The sequence below is a fragment of the Rhinoderma darwinii genome, chromosome 1 (assembly GCF_050947455.1).
Source record: "Rhinoderma darwinii isolate aRhiDar2 chromosome 1, aRhiDar2.hap1, whole genome shotgun sequence".
Classification (NCBI taxonomy): domain Eukaryota; kingdom Metazoa; phylum Chordata; class Amphibia; order Anura; family Rhinodermatidae; genus Rhinoderma; species Rhinoderma darwinii.
Genome location: NC_134687.1, coordinates 401,643,791 through 401,666,670, shown reverse-complemented (window position 1 = coordinate 401,666,670; position 22,880 = coordinate 401,643,791). Strand labels below are relative to the sequence as shown.

Sequence of the window (22,880 nt, the reverse complement as noted above, 5' to 3'; positions counted from 1 at the left end):
CAGAATTGCATGATCTTGTTCCAGATAGGGGGATGCCTAGGCTTGCGTATCTCATCAACTTCCAGGGCAATGACGAACACCACCTTGGACCTATCATTAGGGAACTCAGAGGCATGACTAGAAAAAAAATATCCAAGTGGTTAAGAAATCCACGGTAAAAGCGTCTTTTCTCCTCAAACCTTTCGGGTAGCAGAGTTCAATATATCTGAGATGTAGCACCAAAAAAAGTAGTATTAGTACATAACTCCCATATTTGTACTTCCAATTCAGTGACTTGGCTCTTTACTTAAAAAAAAGGGGTTGATCCATGATCCACTTTCAAACAATAAACTTTATAAAAAGTCATTGCAAACTGTTCAAAAGCTGTTTCAAGTCTCCTAAGTACCTTCTTTTGCCTTTTTTTGTCCTCTGTTATATATGTTCATCCAACTGGAATTTTATATAACTCTGCAATCATGTGTTTATGTCTTTCAATAAAATTGAATTAAAAAAAACAAAAACATGGCTGCTTTCTTTTAAAAACAGTGCCAAGCCTGTCCAAGGGTTTTGTCTGGTATTGGAGCTCAGATCGATGCATCATGTACAACCCCTTTAATACTCTGTATGACAAAGTATCCACATCAATTATGCTGTGATTCTTAGATATTTAAGTAGTTTGGCATAATAAAAATGACATACATTCTAAATAAACTTACTTTATATGGCTTTTGTCCATATGAATATGCCTCCCACATAAGCACACCAAAACTCCATACATCACTTTTGCTGGAAAATTTATAGTAGTTAATACATTCTGGTGCATACCACTTGACTGGCCATTTTCCACAGCTCTTTGCCTTTAAAACAAAAATATTAACATGTGAATTTAACATTTCTCCTTCCTGTGATGTAATACAAAGAAGAATGTTTCTAACCATTATGACATGACATTTTGTGGAAAAAAATATTATACTAGAATTATGCCTCTTTTCCCCTCAAATTCAACCAGACAAAACAGAAAAACTCATTATGTCTACTTTTGAAATAATGTAAATAACTGACTTCTTAGGCTATGTTCACACGGAGTATTTTGGGGGAGGAATATCTGCCTCAAAATTCCGTTTGGAACTTTGAGGCAGATATTCCTCTCCCTGCACACCGATTTTCGCGGCAATTATCGCGCCGTTTTTCGCCCGCGGCCATTGAGCGCCGCGGGCATAAAACAGCGAGAAATACGCTTTCTCCTGCCTCCCATTGAAGTCAATGGGAGGTCGGAGGCGGAAGCGCCCGAAGATAGGGCATGTCGCTTCTTTTTCCCGCGAGGCAGTTTTACTGCTCGCGGGAAAAAGACGCCGACGCCTCCCATTGAAATCAATGGGAGGCGTTCTCGGCCCGTTTCTGCCGAGTTTTGCGACGCGGTTTCCGCGTCAAAAAACTCGGCAAAATACCCCGTGTGAACATAGCCTTAGGCTGGGTTCACACTTTTTTGCAGGAGGAAAATCTGCCTCAAAATTCAGTTTGGAAGTTTGAGGCAGATTTTCCTCTGCCTGCACGCCGATTTTCGCTGCGATTTTCACAGCGTTTTTCGCCCGTGGTCGTTGAGCACCGCGGGCATAAAACACCGCGTAATACGCTTTCTTTGCCTCCCATTGATGTCAATGTGAGGTCAGAGGCGTAACCGTGCGAAGATAGGGTATAGGGCATTTTACCGCTCGCGGGAGAGAACCGCCTCCGCCTCCCATTGAAATCAACAGGAGGCATTTTCGGCTGGCTTTTGGAGAGTTTTGCGGCGCGGTTTCCGCGTCAAAAAACTCAGTGTAAACCCAGCCTTACTGGGGTTTTCTCAGGATAGGCCATCAATAGCTGATAGGTGGGGTCTGACTCCCCGGGACCCCCGCTGATCAGCTGTTTTGAAGAGGGTGCAGCGCTCGTAGGAGCGCTGCTTCCTCTTCTTTTCTACTTGCTCACTGTAAATTCATTCACTTCAATAGGAGAAGAAGGCTGCAATACCTGTGAATCGCTGCTACATGTGTGTTGACGATTCACAGGGAGTAAGTAGAAAAGAAGGGGAAGCAGCACTCGTACGAGCACAGCACTCCCTTCAAAACAGCTGATCAGCGGGGGTCCTGGTAGTCGGACCAATTAGCTATTGACGACCTATCCCGAGGATAGGCCATACATTTTTAGGGACTGATAAAACCCCTTTAACCAAACCCATATCTGAGGGAACATGCTGCAAATGCGTAATATTGTAAGGACACTGTTAAGGATCTGCCAGGCATAGCTTCTGTATCTACGCCCATAGGTAATCAGTCTGCACCTGCTTCTGTGTCTGGGAGACTGACTCCATCTTCCACCACTCAGGATGGCAGGCTTAGGAGTGGGAGAGCCTATCATAGCCTGGCCAGACGGAGCTAGCTCCCGCCCTCTGTCTATTTATACCTGCCTTTCCTGTTCCTCCTTGCTTGTGATTCTTCTCGTTTGGTTTCCTGACCCTGCTGCAGCTTCTTGATCTATTTGACGCTGCTTCATATTGACCCTGGCTTACTGACTACTCTCCTGCTCTGCGTCTGGTACCTCGTACACTCCTGGTTTGACTCGGCTTTTTCACTACTCTCCTGCTCTGCGTTTGGTACCTCGTACACTCCTGGTTTGACTTGGCTCGTTCACCACTCTTGTTGCTCCCGGTGTTGCCATGGGCAACTGCCCCTTTTCCCTTGCTTCTGTGTACCCTTGTCTGTTTGTCTGTCGTGCACTTATTGAGCGTAGGGACTGTCGCCCAGTTGTACCCCGTCGCCTAGGGCGGGTCGTTGCAAGTAGGCAGGTAGTGGCGGGTAGATTAGGGCTCACTTGTCTGTTTCCTTACCCCCGTCATTACAGACACATTCAGATGTGGTGGAATTGCCGTATATTTTCAGTGCAGCTTTCGCAAAAAAAATCCAAGGCCATTTACAGTACAATACATGTGGATGGGGTTTTCAAAATCTGGGTGGAAAAAAATCTGGGTGGAAATTTGAACATGCTGCTGATTTTTTCAAATCCGCAGCTTGCTCATTATTTGCAGAAATGCTGCAGATTTCCACTGCAGATATATCTCTTTGCAATGCATAGGTTGAAATCTGGTGCCAATCCGCAGCAAAATCTGCAAGTTACACAAAAAATTTGGCTACATGTCAAAATTTGGCTTATCATGTTTTGGGCATTTTTACCACTGTGATATAAACTGTCAATTTGCTGACAATTATTTTGGCATTCTAATTTCACATATCTAATTATTTCCAACCTGGTTAGGAACAAGAGATGAGTGAATTTCCCAAAATTTGTTTTGGGTCCAATTCTATCGGACCTGCTGTCAGATTCGATTTGGTCCAAATAAATTAAAGGCGAATCGAAAGTGCCCCGATTGGCCTGAAAATTCGTGTATAACTGAGGTCTTTTAGTACTGTATCCAACCCCTTTCAAGCTCTTTAACATCAAGGCAGCTTTAGTAATGTCAAAGTGACAGCAACATATATGGCTATGGGTAAACAAAATGTAGCCGGTGGTAACAAACAGCCTGTTTAAAAACACGCTACTCTGTCAGATTTTTTATGCTTAAATTAAAAAAAACGTCTAAGGCCTCATGCACACGAACGTATTTTTGTCCTCCCGTAAGCATATGGGGAGGTACCCGTGGCCAATAGAAGTCCATGGGCCCGTAAAAACGTGCCGTAATTACGGGCGTTTTTACGTTCGTGTGCATGGGGCCAAAAAAAGATCCCTTTTGCAAGTGTTCATCCTAAAAAATAATGAAACGTCATGTCCGTGACGTATGTATCAGCACCAGGACACAGATTGATGTACAACGGCGCTGTATAACTGCTTGATGCAGAATAATATGCCAAATTTTGGGGCAGTATAATTAGCAAGTAGATATAAGGATGTAGCCATCTTTATCTTCACTCTGATAACTTGCTGCAGCGTGATATCACACAACAAAAGCCATTGAAAAGCGATTGAAAAAGTCATGATAAAGGATCTTGCCACTGTGTATTTAATGCATTAACCAGTTCAGGACCGGGCTATTTTGAGCCTTCAGGACCAGACACCGTTTAGCCCTTTTTAGCATGCGTTAGTTAAATGGCTATAATTTTTTTAATTGTTGGGCTAACGACGTGATTTTTGCGATGTTTTTTCCGTAGACAATACAGGTTTCTTTTTTATCATTTTTATACACATCCTTTTTGCTATTTTAGAATTTTTATTCTTAAAGTTTGAAAATAATAGTAAAAAAAATAAGCTTTTTTATGTTTCAGCTATTTTTTTGGGTAATAACATAGTTTTACCCTAAAATAGACCTTTTATTTGTGATCGTCATTGTCTACCGTAAATTGTAATATATTACATGTCTATATTAGGGTAATTGGGTCCGGGCTAGCGTTACGACAATGATTGGCGGGGGGGACGGATGTTTTTTTTGGGGTGGATATTTTATGTGTATTTATTATTAATTTTTTTTTGCACTTTACTTTACTTTTATTTTTTTATTACTATGGTCTGTCCCTCAAAGGTCAAAAAAGACCTTTGGGGAACTTTTTTTTTTTTTCTTTCTTTTACACCATGTTTTTCCCACTGTAACTGCAGTTGCACAGCAGCCCCAGTTACAGGGGAAATCAGCCCTCTCATAGTGACGATTGTCACTAACTGGGCTGTGCTGGGTCTAGTAAGACCCAGCAGCAGTCTGTCAGTAACAGCACCCGGCGATCATGTGACTAGTCACATGAACACCGGAAGGAATAGAGACAGCGACATTTGGACATAGACTGAAGTATAACGCCACTGTATAACTGCTTGACGCAGAACAATACGCCAAATTTTGGTGCCACTATTAGATATATACAAAATAATGAGTGATGTCATGTCCGTGACATCTGTTTCAGAAGGCAGCGGTGCGCTTTCAGCACCAAGATTACTATTATTAAATAAGATTTTTGAATGATGTGATGAAGATCGGTGATTCACAAAATAATGTAGAAATTGTATTGCTGCAGCAGCACTCACTCGCAGTAATGGCTGCCTGTGCCTGCCTAACACAATGACACTGAGTGACTCCTATCGCTCTTTTAAAATCTATCTCTCTATCAAATTTTCATGTTCCTATCTATTCTCTTCTCCTTAATATGAAACACACTCACTGACACTAATCCACTAACTATCTGTATTCTGTTTTACCATCTCTTAGGATCCTATTACACGACCCGACAAGGGCCAGGGAGATGTGCTGCTGATAACGATAATATTTGACATTGCTTAAACGATACAATCAGCTGAAGAACAGGCATTTGCTCATTCATCGGCTGATCGTTTCCCTGTTAACACAGGGCAATTAGCGGGAACGAGCATTTTGTGTACGCTCATTGCCCGCTAATTGGCCAGTGTAAAAGGACACTAACTCTCTGCTTGACGTCCTCTCTCTCTCTCTCTAAAAAGCAACAGCATTTCCTGTTCATAGTGGCTATGACTCATATGACTCTCAACCACTGAGTCATCAGTGTCTCACACCTATACCCCTCATGATTGGCTGTACTAGAGGGAGGGCTGCCTGCAAGGCATTATTGGGAAGCCCGCCGGGCCACCGCCTGACGTCATGTGATCCGTCTTCTTGTCTTCTTCTGACCTGTAAAATGGCAGCGGCCACTTTGCTTGATCTATGCGTGACAAATCACAAAAGATTTGGATCCGCTAAAATCCGAAACATTGGGGACATTTGTAACAAATTTTATTAGTGTAGAATTGTTTTGCCCATCTTTATTAGTAACAGTTTTAGAGCATACGTTCAGTTATAGAAAACTTCTGATATATAGTATGTCATGGAGACAAACACTATTAGACTATTAATATAAATGAATTCATATAAATTAGTTAAGTATACAAATATTATTTACAGACACGTCATTGAGTGTGATTGAGTGTGGCATAAGCACTGCTAATCTTTCCCATGGCAGAAGCAATCTATGTGAGTTAGAAAGAGAAGAGAATGACTTCAGTAACTAGGAATGTGGAGGAGGTATTTATTGGGTCTGTGTCTAGCATGTCTTGACATTTTGGCTAGCAATGGGGGTATTGCAGCAGAAACTGGGGCATTTCTTACTGCCTAGGGAAGTCTGAACCTGACACTTAATAAGCTTTGCGGCTGATAAATTGTGGCTTACTCTTGGGAAAGTCTGGCTGATTCTGTATGGATGAATTCTGTACTTAGCATAGTATGGAGGCACACACTGTGGCTGGCATTTTATGGGAGCACACTCAGGCTGTCAATATACAGGGGCCCACTGTGGTAGAAATTGTATAAGGTGCAAACTGTGTCTGACACTGTATAGAGGGGTATGTTTGTCTGACACTGTATCGGGGGTGCCAAGTACCTGGCACAGTATAGGGGAGCGCCGTGGCTGGCACTGCAATACACACCCCTGTGGCTGCAGACCGTGTTTTGAAATATATGTGTTTTGGGATATTCATCACTGATTAAAAATATTATATTTTATCAAAATAGCATAGAGGAAGAGATCATTTAGCAGAATCAAACCCCAATAATATCTATGGATGTATATTTTTCGGTCCTGTACATACTGTAAACCTGTATCCCAAAAACAGATTGAAATATAACGCAAACGAATATAATTTTATGTATACGTTTTGCAATCAGTTGTAAAAAAAGAATAAAACCTGCAGCAAAAAGCACTAGTGTGTACCCAGTCAGAAAGGACTGGGCTCGACCCTTTTCCATATGTCCTATTATAGCATATGAATGTCTCCCCTAACAAGCAGTATTTCTCTCTGTGGTGGACTCGGGTAGATGTAATACATAGACGGCAATTCATTAGAATTGCAACATGTAATACTATATTTACTCTGTAGTTGCAGCTGTAGGGAAAATGAGCAGCCGACAGCAACTTCAACCGGCAAAATCAGTTTTCTGACCAGGAGCCGGACTTTTCAAAGTAGCTCTTATATTACAGGTGTCAATTTACAGGGGTCAAGGCTAAGGCCTCATGCACACGGCCGTGATTAAGGCACGGACGGCTGCGGAGTGTCATCCGCGGGCAGCTGTCCACAAATCACGGACCGTGCACACATTGATTTTAGTGTGCCTGGACCGCAAATGCGGCCCATATAAGGACATGACTTATTTTTTTGCGGTTCGGGATCCCGGCCAATGCACGGACCGTGTAAATCACGGTCGTGTGCATGGGCCCATATAAATGAATGTGTCCGAAATTCATCCGCATTTTTGCAGATGAATTGAGGACGCAGAAACACGTTCGTGTACATGAGGCCTTAGGTTTCAATTTGTAAAGTGTAATTACAAATGCTATTATGATACATTTCATTTGCATTTTAAACTTACTTTATAGTAATTTTCATCAGAACCAATTGCTTTAGAAAGCCCAAAATCACTAATTTTGGCATAATGTTGAGTCACCAATAGCACATTTCTTGCTGCCAAATCCCTGTGGACAAAATTTTTTTCTTCCAAGTACTTCATCCCCATGGAAACTTGATGGACCAATTCAGTTAAATTTTTTTCCGAAATATCCCTAAATACATCATAAAAATAAACATTTATGAAAAATAGCAATAATATATATATTTTTTTATAGTAATAAGCATAGACATTTATTGGTATATTATTTTCATTATTACTGCATGTAAGCATTGTAACAAGCCAAAGATTAGACAAACAAAGACATAAAGATCAATAGTAAAAATCCTAATTAAAGTCCAAAAGACTGCCAATTTCAACTCATAGAGTATCCCCCTGGGAAGCTTCTAACAGAAATATATATACACTACCATTCAAAAGTTTAGGGTCACTTAGAAATGTCCTTATTTTTGAAAGAAAAGCACAGTTTTTTTCAATGAAGATAACATTGAATTAATCAGAAATATACTCTATACATTGTTAATGTGCTAAATGACTATTCTTGCTGTACACGTCTGGTTTTTAATGCAATATCTACATAGGTGTAGAGGCCCATTTCCAGCAACCATCACTCCAGTGTTCTAATGGTACATTGTGTTTGCTAACTGTGTTAGAAGGCTAATGGATGATTAGAAAACCCTTGAAAACCCTTGTGCAATTATGTTAGCACCGCTGTAAACAGTTTTGCTGTTTAGAGGAGCTATAAAACTGACCTTCCTTTGAGCTAGTTGAGAATCTGGAGCATTATATTTGTGGGTTCGATTAAACTCTCAAAATGGCTAGAAAAAGAGAGCTTTCATGTGAAACTCGACAGTCTATTCTTGTTCTTAGAAATGAAGGCTATACCATGCGAGAAATTGCCAAGAAACTGAAGATTTCCTACAACGGTGTGTACTACTCCCTTCAGAGGACAGCACACACAGGCTCTAACCAGAGTAGAAAGAGAAGTGGGAGGCCCCGCTGCACAACTGAGCAACAAGACAAGTACATTAGAGTCTCTAGTTTGAGAAATAGATGCCTCACAGGTCCTCAACTGGCAGCTTCATTAAATAGTACCCGCAAAACGCCAGTGTCAACGTCTACAGTGAAGAGGCGACTCCGGGATGCTGGCCTTCAGGGCAGAGTGGCAAAGAAAAAGCCATATCGGAGACTGGCTAATAATAGGAAAAGATTAATATGGGCAAAAGCACACAGACATTGGACAGAGGAAGATTGGAAAAAGTGTTATTGCCAGACTAATCAAAATTTGAGGTGTTTGGATCACACAGAAGAACATTTGTGAGACGCAGAACAATTGAAAAGATGCTGGAAGAGTGCCTGACACCATCTGTCAAGCATGGTGGAGGTAATGTGATGGTCTGGGGTTGCTTTGGTGCTGGTAAAGTGGGAGATTTATACAAGGTAAAAGGGATTTTGAATAAGAAAGGCTATCACTCCATTTTGCAACGCCATGCCATACCCTGTGGACAGCGCTTGATTGGAGCCAATTTCATCCTACAACAAGACAATGACCCAAAGCACACCTCCAAATTATGCAAGAACTATTTAGGGAAGAAGCAGGCAGCTGGTATTCTATCTGTAATGGAGTGGCCAGCGCAGTCACCAGATCTCAACCCCATAGAGCTGTTGTGGGAGCAGCTTGACCGTATGGTACGCAAGAAGTGCCCATCAAGCCAATCCAACTTGTGGGAGGGGCTTCTGGAAGCATGGGGTGAAATTTCTCCCGATTACCTCAGCAAATTAACAGCTAGAATGCCAAAGGTCTGCAATGCTGTAATTGCTGCAAATGGAGCATTCTTTGACGAAAGCAAAGTTTGAAGGAGAAAATTATTATTTCAAATAAAAATCATTATTTCTAACCTTGTCAATGTCTTGACTATATTTTCTAGTCATTTTGCAACTCATTTGATAAATATAAGTGTGAGTTTTCATGGAAAACACAAAATTGTCTGGATGACCCCAAACTTTTGAATGGTAGTGTATATTCCATAAATCTCCAGCAATTGAATCACGATGAAGACTGGCTGCAAGCATGGGACCCAGGGCCTGTTTTTACTTATTTCCTGCTTGTTACCTCTTATTGAAAAGTTAACCAGGGGAATAGCTACTTTAGTTAGCATGTTAGTGCAGGAGGTTAACTGTTACAGTAGACCAGGGTACTCAACTATTTTTAGTGATGATCCAATTACCTGGGTCTGCGGTCAGGTGAAGGTCCGAGCTAAGCACCAACAGTAAGGCTATATTCATACGGGTTGGATCTGTGGCACAAATCCGAGGCTTATCTGCCCGCTATAGATTGTGTAACACAATGCCCCTTAAAGAAAGTGTCACACAGTTCACCCTGTAGATAGTGCCGCACATAGTCTATATGAATCCCCATAACAATAATATTTATTGAAAAGCAGGCCAAGCACAAATCCTAAAATCTTTAGCTAAAAAATGGCTAAAACAAACAAGGAGGGGACAAATCCAGATACATACAACAGCATGTGTGGATGAATATTACATCCAAAAAGCGAGACCATAATATGAACTTACTATAATACAGGCCAATGTAAGGAAATTAATATATATGTGCAATACAACCATTTACCATAGGAACGACATGATAGTTATGATAACCAGGTACAAGTTAAACCATATTCTGACCTGGGACGGACATGTTAAAAGTCTGTGAATCTAAGTGTCCACCTCCTCACACTCCAACATGCGTTTCGCTGCGTGCTTCTTCTGGGAGTTGAAAGGAGGAGGAAGGGAAAGGAATTTAAGTATGGCAGAACAAGCCAATAGGATAGTATGGCGTCATATTACCGGGCGCTTGATGGGCGACCAATGTGTGTTGAGAACTGTAGGGGAGAGTTACAAAGCAGAATTAGCCAGAAATCCGTCTTAAACTGCGCTAGAAAACAGTCAGACAGTTAGACAGTCTTAAAAAGTGTCTAGTAAAGGGGGCATGGCTAAGAGGAATCGTAAAATGCTTCAGATGTATTAATGGTGTTTGCAATTTTTTTGGGGCAAAATATTATTCCCTTCCCGACATCTGTCGTATATATACCGCGGAGGTCGGGAGGAAAAGTATGGAGAGGGTTTACGGACTGAGCCTGCTCCATACCTTGTGTGTGTTGGCTGTTTGTTACAGCCGATACTACACTGCAACGAGCGGGATCTCACTCAGCATCCCGCAGCATCTAAGCCATTTCTCCGATGTCCCATCGGCCCTCCTGCAATGCAATCGTGGCGTGCCTGATGATTGTCATGGCAGCCAGGGGGCCTAATGAAAGCCCCAGGTCTGCCAACTTTGTGCTCTCTGACAGGGCTTAAAAGGAGCCCGTAAAAATCAAAAATCCCAATATGCTGCAATACATTAGTATTGCAGCATATCATGCAAGCGATCCAACCTATCACCGGTTCAAGTCCCCTCGGGGGGGGGGGGACTAATAAAAAAAGTTAAATACAGTTAAATAAAGTTTTACATATATATATATATATATATATATATATATATAGTGATTAAAAAAGTCGTCTATACCCCAAAATGGTACCACTAAAATCTACAGCTTGTCTCGCAAAAACTAAGCCCTCACACCGCTCAATCGATGGAAAAATAAAACAGTTGTGACTCTTAAAATCTGGCGACACAAAGCTAATTTTATTTTTAACAATTGTTTTTTTCCTTGTACAAGCAGTAAAACATAGAAAAAATTAACAACATTTGGTAACGCCGTAATCGTGTTGACCCACAGAATAAAGTTAACCTGTCATTTTTACTTCATGGTGAATGCCGCAAACACAAAATCGAGGAATCAATGTTTTTGACCTATTCCACTACACAATTTTTTTTCCAGTTTCCAAGTACATTATATGGTACAATAAATGGTGGCATGAAAAACTACAACTCGCCCTGCAAAAATCAAGCACTCATATGGCTTTATCAACGGAAAAATAAAAAAAATTATGGCTCTTGAAATGTGGGGAGGAAAAAACTAAAATTATAATCCGAAAAAGGGCTGCAGTGGAAAGGGGTTAATAGTGTTATTTTATTCCCGATTGCTATCATCTAAATTTATATTTCTTATAATGCATATAAATTTAGAGCCGTAACTTGGGCCCAATGCAAAATGTGCAGCACCTACCATGCTACCAGCACTGCCTATAGCTATACCCCTGCATTGACTGCTGGTTTGGTTTAGACTGAATGTTGTTTTATATACACATTTTGGTAGAACCACAATAATCGACAGCAATAGCATTTTACTCACGTCTTGGAGCAAATAAATATATACATACATACATAATATGTGATACACAAAATTATGCCATTTGGAAAAGTCATCCACTAAAGGAAGAGTTCACCCTGGTGATTAACGGTTGACAACTGAGATTATGTGCATTGGGTAGTGTGAATTGCACAGTAACTGGAACATTATTGTCTACTGAATGATAAAACTGCTTAAGAACGACCAACAAATCTCCTTGCTCTACCACCCACTAATAAAGGAACGACAGGACATATCAGTTCCTAGCATCAATGTGTCAATAAAGAGGCTGACAATAACATGATCATTGTTTTCTTATCCTACCTGTTTTTAACCAAAAATTTATTAAGGGGTCCAAGCTCTGCCAGCTCCATAACCAACATCCAAAGATCAGTTTCACAAATGCCAATCATTCTGACAATGTATGGGTTATCCAGTTGCTGCATCACGGTTGCTTCTCTCAGAAGTTCTTCTTGAATAGAAGGGTCATTGTTTTCATTTTTAAGAATTTTAACTGCAACTTTTCTTTCAGATCTGAAGATAGTGACAGAAATTTGTTAAAACAGGGTGCAGATTTTTGTACATGAACCTAAACATGCAACTGACGTAATATTCCTCGTGACCACGGTCTTCAATTTAGGTGAATTATTTTTTTAATAATGTATTTTAATTTATTTTCAATTTTTTTTTTTTACCAGACAGACGTGGTTTAATATGGTGACCAAAACAAAAACTTTTAATTTTGTGAGTTTTACTATATATAAATGATAATAGACAGAAAAGGGATAAAGTGCATTTTTCATCCTTTTTACCCTTCAAAATAACTTTCTACCAAGCGAAATCTACACATGGGCACAAAACACTTTTTTTTCAGAAAATGTTAACGTGTAAACATATAGAGCCAGAGTTCAGTACACATAAATTTAACTTCTGTGGATTTGGGGTACATGAGATAATGTATTCATGTCATGAAGAATGTATGGGCTTGTGATAACCATATAAAATGTGTCCATGTCTCAGAGGAAAGTCATAGTGGTATGGATTATCATTTTTTGTATTATTTTTATTTACTTATATATTTTCTTCCCTTTTTTTTAACTTACTTTTCCCTTTTAGCTTGTGGTAGGCTGGAATACCTTCATCTATGTCCTCCCAGCATTCCTTTGCTGTCCATTATCATACCTATTTTCAGTAACCTGTATATAGGAGAATGCTGGGCGCAATGGTGGATTATAATATCTCCGTTATGGGCAGCCACCCAGGGCCCGAGGCTCCCGAGTGGAACATAGCCGCCCAAGCGGCCGCAGTGTACACGGTGGGGGAGCGCAGCAGCCACATAAACAGAGCGTCAGCGCTGTCATGGCAACTACGCTTAGCATTGCTCAGCGCTACTGTCACGATGCGGGGTGTGGACCCACTGGAACGTACCGTGTAGCGTGACGGCAGCCGACCAAACAGGTATAGTACAGAGTCTATAGTCCAGAAAGGGTACATGTAGCAACTTGCAAAGTAGCAAGGCAGGCTAGGCTGGGACCAGGCGGCAGGTAGCCGTCAGGCGTGGAGTAGCGGAACAGGCGTGGAATGCAGCACAGCTCAACACGACAACAGCTCAGCACAGTACTAGATCTGGACAGCACGGGAAACAGGATACAGGATACAGGAACAGGGAACACTTGGAAACTGGAAGACACTAGGAGACCATTAGCAAGACAAACTTTGGGTAACAAACAATGCTCAGGCAAAGAACAAGAGGACACAGCCCCTTATATAGTCCAGTAGCATTCTGGGCTTGATTGCAGACTTCCTGCAATTATGTGCGCACACGCCCTTTAAGACCGTGCACGCAAGCTCCCTCCGGGAGACAGTCTCGATACCAGGAAGTGAGTGCCGGCGCCTCACTGGGGGACGACGCAGCAGAGAACACACATGGCCACGGCCGTTGAGGGGTAAGTCAGAACGATGGACCGTGGCCATAGACGTTACAGTATCCCCCCGCTTATGCCCCCTCTTCTTGGGATCAGAGCGGGAGAGAAACTTCCTCACGAGGACAGGGGCATCGATGTTCTCCTCTGGCTCCCAAGACCTCTCTTCTGGACCGAACCCCCTCCAATCCACTAAATAAAACGTCCTTCCTCCCACCTTCTTGGTGGCCAGAATCTCCATTACTTCGAATGTTCCGGACGAGCCACCAGGGACCACAGCGGAACTATGAGTCCTGGAGTAGCGGTTCAGGACCACGGGCTTCAGCAAGGAGACATGGAAGGAGTTAGGGATCTTGAGGGTAGGCGGCAGCCGCAGCTTGTAAGACACTGGGTTAATCTGTAGCAGGATTTCGAAGGGTCCGAGGAACCTAGGGGCAAATTTGCAGGACGACACCCTCAGCCGGATATTCTTTGAAGACAATCAGACCTTCGTAGCTGGAAGAAACTGAGGAGGAGCCCGTCTTCTTGTATCAGCCTCTCTCTTCATGCGGTCCACCGCCAGCAGGATAGAAGATCGGGTCTGTTGCCATATTTGCAGAAAGTCCCTGAAGTTAGATTCAGCTGCAGGCACCTGGGACGTAGTAGAGACAGGAAAAGGTATACGAGGATGTTGGCCATAGACGATGAAGAACGGACTGGAGGTGGTGGACTCACTAGTGTGGTTATTATAGGAGAACTCTGCCCACGGGAGCAGCTGCACCCAGTCATCATGCCGTCTGGAAACAAAGTAACGCAGATAGTTCTCCATAATCTGGTTTAATCCTCTCGATTTGGCCATTGGACTGGGGATGATAGGCTGAAGAGAAGTCCAACTTTACACCGAGGAGACCGCAGAGTGCTCTCCAAAACTTCGAGGTAAACTGGACCCCTTGGTCCGAGACAATATGCAGGGGAAAGTCGTGCAGACGGAAGATGTGTTGAATGAAGAGGTCGGCCAATCGTGCAGCAGAAGGCAGACCAGTCAAGGGAACAAAATGAGCCATCTTAGAAAATCGATCCACCACCACCCAGATCACACTGCAACCCGCAGAGAGAGAGAGATCCATGACCAAGTCCATTGCATCATGCTGCCAGGGAGCAACGGGCACAGGCCGTGGTTGGAGCAGACCAGCTGGTCTGGAGTGGGCAACTTTATTTGCTGCGCATACCGTACATGAGGAGACAAAGTCCATGATGTCTTTGGGCAGTGTGGGCCACCAGAACTGGCGCGCAATTAGATCCTGGGTCTTACGAGCAGCCGCGTGACCTGCCAGGTGGAACTGTGACCCCAGCGAAGGATTCTTCCTCTGTCTGCCAAACACACAAAAGTCCCTCCCGGAGGGATGTCTCTAACCTGCAGAGGGTTCACAAAGAAGACGCAGGAAGGATCAATAATATTCTGTGGAGACTCCATAGTGTCCTCTGTCTCAAATGACCTCGACAAGGCATTGGCCCTCACATTCTTGTCGGTAGTGGAGTTCGAACCAGAACCGAGCAAAGAACAACGACCACCTGGCTTGACGAGGACTCAACCGCTGGGCCATCTGTAGGTAGGTCAGGTTCTTGTGATCTGTGAAGACCAGGATAGGATGTACTGCGCCTTCCAGTAGGTGTCTCCACTCCTGCAGAGCCAGATTGATGGCCAGTAACTCCCGATCCCCAATCGAGTAGTTGCGCTCTGCGGAAAAATACAGCTTGGAATAGTAGCCACATACCACAGTCTTGCCCTTCGAACCTATCTGGAAAAACAGTGCACCAGCACCAACAGAGGAAGCGTCCACATCTAAAGAAAACTGTAGGGATACATCAGGGTGGTGAAGAATAGAGGCTGACGTGAAGGCTATTTTTGAGGATTCAAATGCGGCTTCTACCTCCGGAGTCCATACTTTGGCATTCATGCCCTTTTTAGTGAGGGTAGAGATGGGACCAGTCAAAGATGAGAAGTTGGGAATGAACAGCCGGTAGAAGTTGGCGAATCCCAGGATGCGTTGTATGGCCCTTAAGCCTTGGGGCGTGGCCACTCCAGGACAGCCTTTACCTTCTCAGGGTCCATCTTGAGACCCCGATCGGAGATAACCCAGGAAGGGAAGAGACTTTTTTTCAAACACACACTTCTCTAGCTTGGCATAAAGATGATTCTCTCTTAATTAGAGATGAGCGAACTTATCAAAAGTTCGGTTCGGCTAGTTCGCCGAATTTCACAAAAAAGTTCGGTTCGGACCGAACTAGTTCTGACCGAACCTGTCACTTACGTGCGCCGAGCATGCTACTGTCCAGGGTGCTGATAGAGTTAATGGGCTGCACTAACTCTTTCAGCAACCTTCACAGTACATGCTCGGCGCGCGGAAAATACCATTTAAATGTAATAAAAAAATAAAAATTATACGTTCGTACTTACTTTCCTCCTGTCCGGCCTCCAGCGATGACGTTTCATCCCTTTCGCCGCTGCAGCCAATCACAGGCTGTAGTGGCGGTCACGCACGTCAGGATGACGCTTCATCCCACGTGACCGCCTCTGCAGCCAATCACAGGCTGCAGCGGCGACATGAATGAAACGTCATCGCTGGAGGCCGGACAGGAGGAAAGTAAGTATGAACGTATTATTATTATTTTTTGGCATGTATGTATGTTGGCATGTATGTATGTATGTATGTATGTTGGCATGTATGTATGTTGTCATGTATGTATGTATGTATATCTGTGCATGTATGTTGGCATGTATGTATATATGTGCATGTTTGTATGTATATTTGCATGTATATATTTGCATGTATGTATGTATGTTTGCATGTATGTATTTTTGCATGTATGTTGTCATGTATGTATGTTGTCATGTATGTATATATGTGCATGTGTGTATGTATATTTGTATGTATGTATGTATGTATGTATGTATGTTTGCATGTATGTGTGTTTGCATGAATGTATGTTTGCATGTATGTATGCATGTTTGTATGTATATTTGCATGTGTGTATATATATATATATATGTATGTTGTCATGTATGTATGTTGTCATGTATGTATATATGTGCATGTATGTTGGCATGTATGTATATATGTGCATGTGTGTATGTTGTCATGTATGTATGTATATATGTGCATGTATGTTTGCATGTATGTTGGCATGTATGTATACATGTGCATGTTTGTATGTATATTTGCATGTATATATGTTTGCATGTGTGTATGTATGTTTGCATGTATGTATGTTTGCATGTATGTATGTTGTCATGTATGTTTGTATGTATGTTGTCATGTATGTATGTATATATGTGCATGTATGTATGTTTGCATGTTTTTATTTTTGCATGTATGTTTGCATGTATGTTTATATATATGTGCATGTATGTAATTATGTTTGCATGTATTTATGTTTGCATGTATATTTGTGCATGCTTGTATATATGTATGTATGTATCTTTGCATGTTTGTTTGTATGTATGTATGTTTTCATGTGTGTGTGTATGCATGTATGTATGATAGTTTGCATGTATATATGTGTGTATGTTTGCATGTATGTATATTTGCATGTATATATGTGCATGCTTGTATATATGTATGTATGTTTGTATATATGTATGTATGGCCATGTATGATACTGTCTGCTGGCGCCCTGTATCTAAGTCAACTTCACGGGAGGCTTCTATACATGGTATAACAGTCAGTATCACACATTAAACTGAATCTAAGCCTACGACATGTTTTATTTCATTATTTATTTTTTTTACAGGTTTGGTGTTTGGACTACGTCGGTTTCGAGGACTACTTAGATGACGTTTTTTTTTCTACAATAAAATGGTTAATGAGGGTTGTGTTGGGGGTGCTTTATTTCAATAAAATATTTTATCTATATCTTTGTCTTTTTCTTTTCAAATTTTATTATTACCACTTTAGTAATGGCCGCTGTCTGAGTGACAACATCCATTACTAAGGCGAGGCTTAGTGTTAGCCGGTGCAGAGGCTAACACTAACCACCATTATTACCCCGGTACCCAAAACCACCAGGGGTGCCGGGAAGAGCCAGGTACGATCCAGTACCCGACCATCTGTTGTGATGGTCGGGCTCTGGGGCGGCCGCAGGCTGGTATTATGAGGCTGGGAAGGGCCAAAAACAGTGGACCTTCCCACCCTTGTAATGCTAGGCTGCTGCTGCTGTGTTGTATCTGGCTGGTTATAAAAGTGGGGGGGACCCCACGTCATTTTTTTAAATTATTTATTTATTTACATTTTTTTTTTTAAAAAGACATGGGGTTCCACCCAATTTATCATAACCAGCCACATACAACACAGTGTTATTAGCCTGGGAATGGACAAAACCAGTGGCCCTTCCCACCCATGTAATGCCAGACTGCTGCGGCCTTGTATATGGCTGGTTATTAAAAATGTGGGGGACCCGTCTATTGCTAAATTTGTTAAATTCCCAAAAAAAAACGACGTGGGGGTCCCCCCCATTTTTATAACCAGCCCGATACAACACAGCAGCAGCAGCCTAGCATTACAAGGGTGGGAAGGTCCACTGATTTTGGCCCTTCCCAGCCTCATAATACCAGCCTACGGCCGCCCCAGTGCCCGACCATCACAACAGATGGTCGGGTACTGGATCGTACCAAGCTCTTCCCGGCACCCCTGGTGGTGGTGGGTACCGGGGTAATAATGGGTGGTTAGTGCTAGCCTCTGCACCGGCTAACACTAAGTACCGCCTTAATAATGGACGCTGTCAATCAGCCAACTGCCATTATCTAGGCACTAATAAAGTTTGAAAAAAAAACACAAAGACAATTCTTTTTTATTGAAATAAGAAATCCCCAACAAAACCCTCGTTAACCATTTTATTAAAATTTGAAAAAACGCAGATCTACGCAGTAGTCCAACGAATCGAAGATGTAGTCCAATCGGTACATCAAAATCTGCAACAACATAAAAAAAAACAGTTATCAATGTGAACAATACCAATACTTCTACTCACCTATACACATATATACACGCACACACAAACAAACAACCATACACAGACACACACATATATACACAAACACAACAAGATATACAAACACACACACACACACACATAAACAGACAAACACACACATATACACGAACTCACACATATACAAACAAAAACACACATATCCAAACACACACACACACACAGTTATACACACATACACGAACACATATACACAAACACATATACAAACAAAAACACACATACCCAAACACACATATACACAAACACACCCATATATACACACAAACACACACTCACAAAAACACACACAAACATCTACACACAAACATATACACAAATACACCCATATATACACAAACATATACACAAAACACATATACACAAACACACCCATATATACACACACACATATAAAAACAAAAACAGACAAAGTCACATACCCAAACACACATATATACACAAACACACACATACACAAACACGGTTTCTTTTAAATGCTGCTGGGGAACCCGCTCGATCCACTATATAAGGCTGCGCTACAGTGCAGCATTTAAAAGAAACAGGATCCTGACCTGTCCATAGAGTTTAAGGCAGCACAGAGTATTTCAGGAGATGAGCGTGCAGATTCAGTGCTGCTGCGAACTCTGCTCTTACCATTACGTAGCTCTCAGTCTGTTACCTCTCCTCCACTCCTGTCCTCCAGAACACCTTCACATGATTGGCAAGTCACCACGTAATGGTAAGAGCAGAGTTCACAGCAGCACAGAGTATTTCAGGAGATGAGCGTGCGGATCTTGTGCGGGGTGGTGACTTGCCAATCATGTGAAGGTGTTATTGAGGACAGGAGTGGAGGAGAGGTAACAGACTGAGAGCTACGTAATGGTAAGAGCAGAGTTCACAGCAGCACTGAATCTGCACGCTCCTCTCCTGAAATACTCTGTGCTGCTGTGAACTCTGTTCTTACCATTACGTAGCTAAGTCTGTTACATCTCCTCCACTCCTGTCCTCTATAACACGTTCACATGATTGGCAAGTCACCACCACGCACAAGATCCGCACGCTCATCTCCTGAAATACTCTGTGCTGCTGTGAACTCTGCTCTTACCATTACGTGGTGACTTGCCAATCATGTGAAGGTGTTCTTGAGGACAGGAGTGGAGGAGAGATAACAGACTGAGAGCTACGTAATGGTAAGAGCAGAGTTCACAACAGCACTGAATCTGCACGCTCATCTCCTGAAATACTCTGTGCTGCCTTAAACTCTGTGGACAGGTCAGGATCCTGTTTCTTTTAAATGCTGCACTGTAGCGTAGCCTTATATAGTGGATCGAGCGGGTTCCCTAGCAGCATTTAAAAGAAACAGGATCCTGACCTGTCCACAGAGTTTAAGGCAGCACAGATTATTTCAGGAGATGAGCACGGGCAGCCGTTCGTTTTTCCGAGCCGTGCTCCCATCATGCACACGACCGTAAAAACACCCGTTATTACGCAATAACGGGCTCATAGACTTCTGTTACCCACGGGTACCTTTCCGTATTCTCACGGGAAGGTGCCCGTGCCGTTAAAAAAATAGAACATGTTCTATTTTTCTATTTTACGGGCCGTGCTGCTATAATTATAATGACAGCACGGTTCGCAAAAGCGGCCGGCTGCCCGTGGCCGGCCGGCCGTGCTCGTAGTTACGAGTCGTAATTACGAGCACGGCCCGTAAAATAAAAAAATAGAACATGTTCTATCTTTTTAACGGCACGGGCACCTTCCCGTGAGAAAACGGGAAGGTACCCGTGGCTAACAGAAGTCTATGGGCCCGCTATTTCGGGTCGTAATTACGACCCGTGATAACGGGTGTTTTTATGGTCGTGTGCATGAGGCCCCGTAATGACGGGTGGCTACATGTGTGCACCCGTCATTACGGCAGCGTTGCTAGGCGACGTCAGTAAGGGTATGTGCACACACACTAATTACGTCCGTAATTGACGGACGTATTTCGGCCGCAAGTACCGGACCGAACACCCTGCAGAGAGCCGGGCTCCTAGCATCATATTTATGTACGATGCTAGGAGTCCCTGCCTCTCCGTGGAACTACTGTCCCGTACTGAAAACATGATTACAGTACGGGACAGTTGTCCTGCAGAGAGGCAGGGACTCCTAGCATCGTACATAACTATGATGCTAGGAGCCCGGCTCCCTGCACTGTGTTCGGTCCGGTACTTGCGGCCGAAATACGTCCGTCATTTACGGACGTAATTAGTGTGTGTGCACATACCCTAAATAGTCACTGTCCAGGGTGTTGAAAGAGTTAACTGATCGGCAGTAACTGTTTCAGTACCCTGGACAGTGACTACCGATCACAGTACCTGTAAAAAAAAAGACGTTCATACTTACCGAGAACTTTCTGCTTCCTCCAGTCCGGTCTCCTGGCCGTTGCCTTGGTGACGCGTCCCTCTTGACATCCGGCCCGACATTCCTTGATGACGATGCAGCCCATGTGAGCGCTGCAGCCAATCACAGGCTGCCGCGGCCTCTGCAGCCAATCACAGGCTGCAGAGGCCTCTGCAGCCAATCACAGGCTGCCGCGTCAGAAAAGGTCGGACTGGAGGAAGAAGAGGGACTCGTCAACAAGACAACGACCGGGTACGTATGAAATGCTTTTTATTTTATTTTTAATCAGCAGCCTCTTTTCTCTATCAGTGATTGATAGAGATAAGTGGCTGCCGATTTGTATAATGTTTTTGACCGGGTTCGGTCAAAACGGGTTCGGCCGAACCCGGTGAAGTTCGGATTCGCTGCGAACCGAACTTTACCGGAAGTTCGGACCGAAACCGGGTTCGGTTGTCCCGGTTCGCTCATCTCTACTCTTAATCAAAGCAACACCCGGCGGACAGGACTCTGATGAGTTACTGGATCTTGGGAAAAAATCAAAATGTCATCGAGATACACCACAACACAAACATAAATGAGATCACGAAAAATGTCAATGACAAATTCTTGAAACACCGCGGGGGCGTTACACAGGTCAAGGGCATAACTAGGTATTCATAGTGCCCATCATGAGCATTAAACGCAGTCTTCCACTCGTCACCTTGACGAATCCGAATCAGATTGTAGGCCTGCTGCAGGTCCAGTTTAGAAAAAATGTTTGCCCCCCGTATGCGATCAAACAGTTCCGAAATCAAATACTGCGGGTACCTGTTCTTCACCATGATCTGGTTGAGGCCTCAGTAGTCAATGCAGGGTCAGAGGGATCCATCTTTCTTCTTGACAAAGAAAAACCCAGCTCCGGCCGGGGATGAGCATTTACGAATTAAGCCCCTCTCCAGATTTTCTTTAATGTAGGCAGACATAGACTGGGTCTCTGGCAAGGAGAGAGGGAACACTCTACCGCGAGAAGGGGACGACTCAGGAACCAAGTCGATCAGACAATCATATGCTCGATGTGGCGGCAAAGTTTTAGCTTCCTTCTTATCGAAAACATCAGAGAACATAGAGAAACAAGAAGGCAACCCTGCCAATGACTGAAGCGGAGGAGGCTGCGGTGGCTGGACCCCACTGGGACCCCACTGGAGAACCTCTCCAGAGTTCCAATCCAGGACTGGGGCGTGCAAACGGAGCAAAGGCAAACCCAGCAGCACGGGGTTGACGGCCTTGGACAGGACAAACAGGGAGATGAGCTCAGAATGAAGAGCTCCCACTTGAAGTCTTAATGCTTGGTCACAGGCAAAACTGGGTCAAGCAATGGCAGTGCATCTACCGAGGCAACGATCAATGGCCTTTCCAGCAGGACAGTGGGCAACTGAAGAAGATCCACAAGGTCTTGGCAGATGAAATTGGCTGCAGAGCCAGAGTCCAGGTAGGCAGAGACTGGATGGGGCCTCTCGCCAGCAATGATGGTTACGGGAATGAACAGTTTGGAGGAGAGTTCTCGATTAAATGCAGTGGCGCCCAGGGTTGTCTCTCCAACCAAACCTAGGCGCTGGGGTTTTTTGGCTTCTGAGGGCACAGATGCACGACATGGCCAGCGAGGACGGAATGCGCCTGCGTTGTTTCTCCTGGATGGACAATTTTAGCCGATCTACTTGCATCGGAACCTCGGGTAAAGCAGTAGAAGGAGGCAAGAGGGGTTGCTGGAAGTTGGGCGCCAGTCTAGGAAGCCGTCTCTCCTGAAGAACCTCATGAGATCTCTCCCTCAGCCTTATGTCCACCCGAGTGGCAAGCAGAATCAGGTCGTCCAAGGCAGGTGGCAGGTCTCGA

At 43.4% G+C, this 22,880-nt stretch overlaps 1 protein-coding gene across 4 annotated transcripts in view; it reads right to left on the bottom strand.

Annotated features, from left to right (window-relative positions):
* Positions 1-22,880, bottom strand: part of SYK (spleen associated tyrosine kinase) — a 112,711-nt gene that overhangs the window by 3,105 nt on the left and 86,726 nt on the right. For all 4 annotated transcript variants that reach the window (XM_075852627.1, XM_075852642.1, XM_075852635.1 and 1 more), the window contains 3 exons: positions 12,022-12,231; positions 7,367-7,556; positions 696-836 (listed from right to left, as the gene is read on the bottom strand). In XM_075852627.1, coding sequence (XP_075708742.1) covers positions 696-836; positions 7,367-7,556; positions 12,022-12,231 — 541 coding nt within the window. The remainder of the gene's footprint in view (positions 1-695; positions 837-7,366; positions 7,557-12,021; positions 12,232-22,880) is intronic.